The sequence below is a fragment of the Passer montanus genome, unplaced genomic scaffold (assembly GCF_014805655.1).
Source record: "Passer montanus isolate IOZ18808 unplaced genomic scaffold, ASM1480565v1 scaffold261, whole genome shotgun sequence".
In the NCBI taxonomy this organism is placed as follows: Eukaryota; Metazoa; Chordata; class Aves; order Passeriformes; family Passeridae; genus Passer; species Passer montanus.
Genome location: NW_024367273.1, coordinates 107,634 through 116,590, shown reverse-complemented (window position 1 = coordinate 116,590; position 8,957 = coordinate 107,634). Strand labels below are relative to the sequence as shown.

The 8,957-nt window shown below is 56.3% G+C and overlaps 1 protein-coding gene across 3 annotated transcripts; it reads left to right on the top strand.

The window, feature by feature from the left end:
• Positions 1-1,236: 1,236 nt before the first annotated feature.
• LOC120503612 (hydroperoxide isomerase ALOXE3-like) lies at positions 1,237-5,864 on the top strand. Of its 3 annotated transcripts, XM_039712290.1 has the most exons (13): positions 1,237-1,433; positions 1,795-1,993; positions 2,068-2,149; positions 2,245-2,367; positions 2,464-2,567; positions 2,666-2,988; positions 3,064-3,267; positions 3,399-3,485; positions 4,049-4,218; positions 4,293-4,414; positions 4,506-4,606; positions 5,032-5,202; positions 5,420-5,864. In XM_039712290.1, the coding sequence occupies exons 1-13, from the start codon at positions 1,296-1,298 to the stop codon at positions 5,597-5,599; spliced, it is 2,004 nt and encodes a 667-aa protein (XP_039568224.1). In that variant the 5' UTR covers positions 1,237-1,295; the 3' UTR covers positions 5,600-5,864. The 3 variants fall into 3 exon arrangements, with proteins under 3 accessions (XP_039568224.1, XP_039568222.1, XP_039568225.1); XM_039712288.1 differs by having other exon boundaries at positions 2,666-3,267; XM_039712291.1 differs by lacking the exon at positions 1,237-1,433 and having other exon boundaries at positions 1,799-1,977; positions 2,068-2,367; positions 2,666-3,267.
• The last annotated feature ends 3,093 nt before the right edge of the window (positions 5,865-8,957 follow it).

Genomic DNA, 8,957 nt, shown 5'->3' with positions numbered 1-8,957 from the left:
GGTTCAGGGTTCCTGATGCTGGGAATTGCTGTTCGGGGGGCTCCCACGGTAAGGAAAGGTGGAGATAAGAGTGGGGAGAGGCAAGATCTCCAGGAAGAAGGGTTCAGGGCATTGCCAGTGTTGATGAAAGGAGGGTTTGGGGACTGGGAAAGGCAGGAATGGGCATGGGGTGCCAGGTTCAAGAGAAAGGAAGAGGCTGGGGGCTAGGAGAGCTGGGATGGCTGGGAAAGAGGATAGAGAGTGGTGCCAGGGCCAGGCAATGGGGTGCAGGGGGCTCTCGACACAGAGGATGTGGGGCTCATGGGAGTCATGGTTTTGGGCAATAGCAGTTCCGATACCCAGGAATGCAGGTTCAGGGGTGTTCTGGAGCCAGGAGTCCCACTCACCCCTCACCACCCCCCAGGAGTGCCCCCAGACCCAGCGCTGGAACCACCGATGGAGCTGCTGTGCTGCGGCCTGGCCCCCAGAGCCACCTCCAAACCCGCAATTAGCGCCACTGTCTCCTGCCTGCCAAGGGCAGCTGGGGATGTTCGTGACAGAAGACACCCTGAGTGGGGGCATGTGAAGCTCCTGGCCCACGGTGAATGCCCCTCCTTTGGCACCACCCCTGCGGCCATCGATTGGGTCATGTTCCCATAGCCACGAACATGGGACGGTTTCTTGAGTAATGTCCCCAAAGCCACCCACAGGGCCATCACTTGGGTAATGTCCCCACAGCCACCCACAGGGCCATTGCTTGGGTAATGTCCCTGCAGTCATCCCCAGGTCCATTTCTTGGGTAATGTCCCTGCGGCCATCCTCAGGGCCATTGCTTGGGTAATGTCCCTGCGGCCATCCTCAGGGCCATTGCTTGGGTAATGTCCCTGCAGTCATCCCCAGGTCGATTTCTTGGGTAATGTCCCTGCGGTCATCCTCAGGGCCATTGCTTGGGTAATGTCCCTGCAGTCATCCCCAGGTTCATTTCTTGGGTAATGTCCCTGTGGCCATCCTCAGGGCCATTTCTTGGGTAATGTCCCTGCAGTCATCCCCAAGTCCATTTCTTGGGTAATGTCCCTGTGGCCATCCTCGGGGCCATTTCTTGAGTAATGTCCCTCAACATCAGTTGAGATCAGATATACTGGACACTGGCCAGTAGCAGTGGTCTGATAACACCTCCCTGAGGAGGAAGGGCCATCACCCACTTACACAACGGCCATGGGGGTTGCGACACCCAAATCACCCAAAACAGCAGGCTTGCACCCCACAGCCCCTCACTCTTCTCTGACAGCATCTCCAGGACATCACTGCAGCTTGTCATGGCCACCTACAAGGTGACAGTGGCAACAGGTGACATGGTGGAAGCTGGGACCAACAACTCCATCTCCATCACCTTGGTGGGCAGCTATGGCGAGAGCCGCCAGACCACCGTCTCCTTCTTGTTCCTGCCAGGGAAGGTGGGAATGGGGATAGGGACAAAAGGCACATGGGGTGGTAGAGCTGTCCTGGGGACATGAGGGGCTGCATGGACTGTCCTGGGGATACAAGGGGATAGTGAGAAGGGATTTGAGAGAGATGGAGGAAAGGGGTTCCAGGGTCTGAAAGAAAAAAATCTGGGGAGGATGGTGGCTAGTCGTTCTGGGGGATTGGAGGAATGGTGTTCTGGGAGGATGGAAGAAAAGGACTTTGAGGGGATGATGGAGGATAAGGATCCTGGAGGCAATGGAAGCAAGTGGGAATGCCCCTTCTCTGCTGGTGTCCCTGGTGCCACCACAGGGCATCTGCCCATTCCCCCAGAAGGTATTTCTTCCTCTCCAGGAGAGGAGCCTGTCTGTGCACTGTGGGCAGGACTTGGGCCCCATTGTCCTCATCCGCCTGCATAAGTGGCGGCTCTTCCTGGAGGATGCCTGGTTCTGCAAGGACGTCCGGGTGACAGCTCCCAATGGCACCCTGTATCGCTTCCCCTGCTACCAGTGGCTGGAGGGGGTCACCACAGTGGAGGTGCGAGAGGGCTCAGGTAGGACCCACCCTGCCCCCATCCTCCTCTGATGGCCAGAGGTTCGACTTTTCACACCCCCCACTTCTTTCTAGGGAAGAAGCTGGTGGACGACAAGCTGCAGATCCTCAAGGAACATCGTCATCGAGAGCTGGCAGCACGGCAGGAGGCTTACCGGTGACAGCAGGGACATGGGGACAAGGCCTGCTTTGGCCAGGTGGGCTGGTCAGCAGTGATGCTCAGGTCTGCTCCTATTTCCCCCCCCCATTCAGGTGGAAGAGCTTCGCCCAGGGCTGGCCCCGTTGCCTCAACGTGGACTCCATCTTCGACCTGGACTCCAACATCCAGTTCTCCCGCATCAGGGCCAACAACTTCACTGGTTTCCTCATCTTCCAGTAAGCAGTGCCCTGAGGCCATGGAGGACCTGGGTGATGGCAGGGAAAGGCCAGAGAAGGCAAGAAATGTGCTGAGGGCCTCCCTATGCCCTGCAGAGGGGCCTCCCACTTTCTGTCAGGGTTCCTACTGAGACGCAGCTCCTGGAAGAGCCTGGATGAGATGCGCACCATCTTCTCTCGGACACAGGGCAGGGACATTGGTGGGTGCCTTTTGTGTTGTCCCCTGCCCTTCCCCCTGCATCACTCAAGGTGCCTGGAGGGTGGGTAAGTGGGTGCTGATGTCTGACCATTGCCTTAGTCCCTGAGTATGTGGCCAAGCACTGGCAAGAAGATGACTTCTTCGGTTCCCAGTTCCTCAATGGCAACAATCCCATCATCATCCATCGCTGCACCACACTGCCGCCCAAATTCCCAGTGACACCAGAGATGGTCGCTGGCTCACTGGGAGGTGGTACTGACCTGGACAAGGAGCTGCAAGAAGGTCGGATTTTCATTGTGGACTACAAGGTGCTGGAGGACATCCCAACCGACACCATTTACGGGCGCCAGCAGTACATAGCGGCCCCACTCTGCCTGCTTCACCAAGGCACCGATGGGCTCCTGCGCCCCATCGCCATCCAGGTAGGGGTGTCCCACCCTAAATCCTGCTGTCAGGAGGGTGGCAATGGTCCTATACCACTGTCTGGTGTCCCACAGCTCAGCCAAACACCAGGACCCCGCAGCCCCATCTTCCTGCCAAGTGATGATGAGTGGGACTGGCTGTTGGCCAAGACCTGGGTGCGCAATGCTGACTTCTACAGCCACCAGCTCCTCACCCACCTGCTGAGGACCCACCTGTTTGGGGAGGTCTTTGCCATTGCCACCCTGCGCCACCTGCCCACCTGTCACCCCCTCTTCAAGGTAAGGTACTCCCTCAGGGCCACCTGCTGCCCCCTGCCCCCACATCTGAGGGCAGTTATGCCCCACCTGACGGCCCCCCAGCTGCATGAAGGGGTCCGTGGTCACCTGCCTGGTGTTTGTTCCTCCCTCAGCTCCTCATGCCCCACTTCCACTTCACACTGCACATCAACACTTTGGCCCGCAGTGTCCTCATAAACCAAGGTGGTCTCATTGACAAGGTGAGCCCTGGGGACTGAGACCACTGGGCTCTGCTGGGGCACAGAATGCTCTGGGCTATTGGGAGGCACAGGGGTGTACTGGGGACACTGGGGGACTACTGAAGTCCACTGGGACACTGGAGAGCACTGGAGTCTTGGCAGTGCTGGGGTCTCCTGGGGTCTCCTGGAGGTACTGGATTCTCCTGGGGACACTAGGGTCTCCTGGGAGCCTTGGGGTCTACTGGATTCACTGGGGGGCACTGGGGTGCTACTGGGACCAATGTGGAGTACTGGTGTGTACTGGGAACACTGGGTGTACTGGAATTTCTGGGCAGCACTGTAGTGTACTGGGGGCACCAGGAGACACTGGGAAGCATGAGAGACCTGGGAGACATTAGAGAACATGGTGTGGAGGACACTGGAGAGCACGGGGGTATATGGGAGTACCGGGGGCACCGGATGTGTACTTGGGAGTACTTGTATCCAGGGAGCAGTATGGGCTACTGGGGTATACTGGGAGCACTGGGGGACATTGAAGCCTGGCACCTCCTGACCTCCCCAACCATGGGTGGCCATCCTCTTAGGGTTCCGGGGTGACCTATGAAGGGCTGCTGCTGGTGGTGCAGCGAGGCCTGGAGCAGGTGACCTACACGTCCCTGTGCCTCCCTGATGACATCCAACAACGTGGCATGTCCCATGTCCCCAACTACCATTACCGAGACGATGGGATGAGCCTCTGGGAAGCCATTGAGAGGTGAGACTGGTTTTGGGGGTGGAGGGTGGTCCGGCACGCCCAAGGATCTTACAATCACCTCTTCCCTATGGCAGCTTTGTCACCGGCATTGTGACATTCTACTATGGTGGGGATGCAGCGGTGAGCGGGGACACCGAGCTGCAGGCCTGGGTGATGGACATCTTCACCAATGGTTTCTTGGGCAGGACCTCCTCAGGTAGCACACCTGTGGCTGCCACAGGATGTCCCCAGGGAAGGCAGGCAACAGGCAGGTCCCTGAGGCTCTTGGCTGTCCCATCCCCACCCAGGTATTCCCTCGTCGCTGCAGACAGTGGTGGAGCTCATCAAGTTCCTCACCATGGTGATGTTCACCTGCTCGGCGCAGCACGCGGCTGTCAACAATGGGCAGGTGGGACATGGGCGAGGGACCCAAAGGATATCCTCAGGTGTCCTCCAGCCATGCTGGGGACATGTCCCCCTTCCACTCCTCTGTGTGCAGGAAGGATGTCCCCCTCCTGAACCAATGTCTATGTCACACCTCTCTACATGCCAGAAGGATGTCCACATCCATCCTATCCCCATGCTGGAAGGATGTCCTCACCCTATGTCCTCATCCAATGGGTCCCCATACCAGAACGATGTCCCCATCCATCCCCTCTTCATACTGGACATGTCCCCATCCATCTCCCTTGCCATGCTGAGATGTTCCCATCTGCCCCCTCTCTGTGCCAAAGAATGTTCCCCCTTGTCCCCTTGCTGTTTTGGGAGGATGTCCCCACCCATCCCATTGCTGTTTTGGGGGAATGTTCTCTGCAGTGATCTTTTCTCCTGCAGTATGATCTGGGGGCCTTCGTCCCCAACGCCCCGTCCTCCATGCGCCACCCACCACCCACTGAGAAGGGCCAGGCCTTCCTCCAGCACTTCCTCGACACCATTCCTGAGGTGGCCACCACTGCTAACATCCTGGTTGCCCTCATTCTCCTCAGCTCCCAACTCAAGGACAGGGTGAGTCTGGCCCCACAGTCCCCATGTGGCCCCTCAAACAGCTCTGTGGGCCAGGGGAACTGCAAGAGGTGCCCACAAGGGTGGATGTCACCACTTTTGGTGACACCAAGCCTGGGGGATGGCCACCATTGCTCCACACCTACCAGGGTGCCAGAGACCCCCCCGAATAGCATCAAGGGGTTGAAGCTGAAGGGTCCATGTTGCTGTCTCCCTCCAGAGGCTCCTGGGACAGTACCCGGAGGAGTGGTTCACGGAGGCGGAACCCCGGCGGCTCATCCGGGCCTTCCAAGGGCGGCTGGAGGAGATCCGGGACCGGATTGAGGAGAGGAACCACCTGGCTGAGCTGAGATACAACTACCTGAACCCACTGGAGACAGAGAACAGCATCTCCATCTGAGCACAGGAGCTGCACCCACTCAGCACCAGCAGCACTCCCAGCACCCTGCACCTGGGCACCCTCAACAGACAGAGCCACCATCATCTGGACATCCAGTATACCCAGCACTCCCAGCACCCCTTACATGGCCATCCCCAACACCCTTGTCACCCAACATCCCGCACTTGGACAACCCCAGCAACCCAACACCTCGAGATCTCCAGCATCTATCCCTCAGCTCCCTCAGCACCCCCCACTCCATTTTTCTCTCCCCAATAAATGCCAGCTGTCAATCAAACTCTTGCTGCTTGTTGGCATACCCTAAAACCACAGGGATCCACACAGCCTGCACTCAAAGTAGGAAGCTGAGCTAAGGCAACTGGGGGACATGACAGAGTTCCAAGTGCTCCCAGTGCTTCCTCCCAGTGCTCACAGTGTTCACCACTGGTCCCCAGTGCCCCCCTGCAGTGCTTCCCTCATTAAAACAAAGTTTATTAGAGAAGCTTCTTTTGAGATGTAAAGTACAGAAAGGACCCCCAACACCCCCAAAACCTAACCAGGACCTCCTGGCTTTCTAAACTTCTCAGAAGGGAATGTGGGTATGGCTGGATCTAATCCAAGTCCAGCTTCCACAGCCTGTTCACAGGCAAGGCACTCCAGCCCCACCTTGGAGGCCCTTCACTAAACCTGCTCAGGCTTACAGACATCTCTCCTGTGCTGAGGAACCAAAACCAAGGCACAATAACCTGGATAATCCATATCCTTAATCTCCTGGTCACACAGACCAGGGTGCTCCTGGCCTTCCTTGCTGCCAGGGCATATGGCTGCCTCCAGCTCCTTGTCCACCAAGTCCTTTCCCACAGGGATACTCCCAACCAGGCAGCTCCAGCTGGTGCCACTGCAGGGGCTAATACTGTCATTTGTCCTTTTTTCATTAATTTCATGAATGTGTGAACTGAATATATGCAGGTAACCAAGAAAGCCAAAATCCATAGCTGAAGTGTAAAGAGTAGATTTATTCTATCGCCACGCTAGGAAAAGGGGACATATACAGTCCTAAGCTTATTCCATCTTAACAGGAGCAAAAAGAACACATGCCAAGCCCGTTCCCCAGCCATAACATACCACAGGGCCCATCAAAGACACATTTCTTCACAAGGCTGTGCTTTTGCAATCTCCGAGGTTCTTATCTCTCTTCCCTCTCACCAGGAGGCCTAAGGTCTGTGCAAAATGCATTTTAGGACTTTTTTACAACATCCTCTTCTGCAGAAATTCCACTTCTCAAAGCAGACAGAAACAACCCAAAGCAATCACAATATGTGAAATTTCTCCCACCAAATATTAGCATATTTCAGCTGCAAGGTCATGTTTGAGTGAAAATATAGTTTTTCTTGGTTTTTTATTCCTTGCCAAATCTTCTGCTTTTAACCCCTTCCCCCCCCCCCCCCCCCCCCCCCCCCCCCATCCTCTTTTTTTTTTCCCCCCCCCCCCCCCCCCCCCCCCCCGTGAGGTTCCTGTCAATACATGCTTTCCTCCTCCTTGTAGCCCTTCACTGAATGCAGAGATCTGAGAGACCTTTCCAGCAAAGACTCAGGCAAAGAAGCCATTTTATCCCTCAATATCAGTATCAGCGTTTGCTGGTATTAAATCCCCCTCCCTGTTCTGAAGCAGCCCTGCACAGCACGCTCAGCCAGGCTGAGATGGACACTGATGGTTTCTGGGGCAGGCTCTCTGAGCCCAGCCCAGCTCCCTGCAAGCTCTGCCAGCTGCCCTGAGCTCTGGGCAGCACCAAGGGCCTCTCCCCAGCCCAGCCCAGCTGGCTCTGGCCCCACAGCTCTGCTCAGGCCAGGCTGCTCTGGCCTCAGCCCCTGCCAAGGGCACAGCAGCAGCTGCAGCTCACACAGGACTCAGCCCCAGCCACGGGGAAGGTGCTGGGCCAAGGCCAAAGGAGGCTCCCTGAGTGCCCTGCTCCCCTCTCCAGGAGATCCTGAGAGCTCTGCAGCCCCTGCTGCCATCCCATCTGCCCATGCCAGCACAAGAGCCCCAGCCTCATGGCCCTCAAAAGCTGCTCCTGCTCCAGACCCAGGACGCGTTCCAGCCCACAGCTGAATAACTGTGTTACATGTTGGGCACAAAGGGTGACAGTGACAGGTGAAATCAAGCTGGCACCAGTCACTAGTGGGGTTCCACAGGGATCCATCATCAGCCCAGTTCTCTTCAACATCTTCATAAATGACTTGGAGGCAGGACTCAAATGAATACTAAGAAAGTTTGCCAACAATACTAAATTGGAAGGAGCTATGAACTCCTGCACAGGCAGAGAGGCCCTGAAAAAAGCCTCGACAAATCAGAGATGCGGGCAATCACCAACAGTGTGAAGTTTAACACGGGCGAGTGCAGGATTCTGCACCTGAGATGGTTACCCTGGTTGTGTGTATGGACTGGGGAATAAGATACTGGAGAGCAGCTGTGGGGAGGGACCTGGAGGTCCTGGTCAATGTCCACTTGGATCTAAATCAGCAGTGCCTGGCAGCCAGGAGGGCCATCCATGTCCTGGCGTCATCAGGCCCAGCATCGTCAGCCTGGCTGGGGAGGGGTTTGTCCTCTGCTTTGCACGGGGCAGCCTCCTTGAGTCCTGGGGGCAGTTTTGGGCACGAAAACATAAAAAAGACATTTAGCCACTGGAGAGCATCCAAAGGAGGCCACAAGGATGGGAAAGGTCTGGAGTGGAAGCTTTATGAGGAGCCATTGAGGTCACTTTATCCGTTCAGCTGGAGGAGACTGAGGGCAGACCTCACTGGGCTCTTCAGCATCCTCCCAAGGGGCAGCAGAGGAGCAGGTACCAACCTCTCCACTCTTGTGATCAGTGGCAGGACTCAAGGAAACAGCTGGAGCTGAGTCAGGGAGGTTTAGGTGAGGTATCAGGAAAAGGTTTTTACCCCAGTTGGTCAGGCACTGGAACAAGCTGCCCAGGGAAGTGGTCACAATTCCAAACCTGTCTCAGTTCAAGGAGCATTTGGACAATGTTGTCAGCCTATGGTGGGATTGTTGGAGTGTTCTGTGCAAGTCCCAGAGAAAGACTGGTGATCCTGATGGGTCCCTTCCAACTCAGCCTACTCTGTGATTCTAGGAACTCCCTGCTCTGCCCCAAGACTTGTGCTCAGCCCCCCTGTCTCACCCACTGGAGAAGAACACCTGCACCCACAGGAACAAAACCCACCAAAAGTCTGGTTTACTCAAGAGGCTGCACCAGGTGAACTACAAAAGGGAGCAGATCAGGCAACCTCGCTCTTTTTTCTCTGTTTTCCCTGCCTCTCTTTATTCTCCCTCTCTCCTCTCTCTTTCTGTTTTTTTTCTGCCCAGCTCTAGCCCATCCACA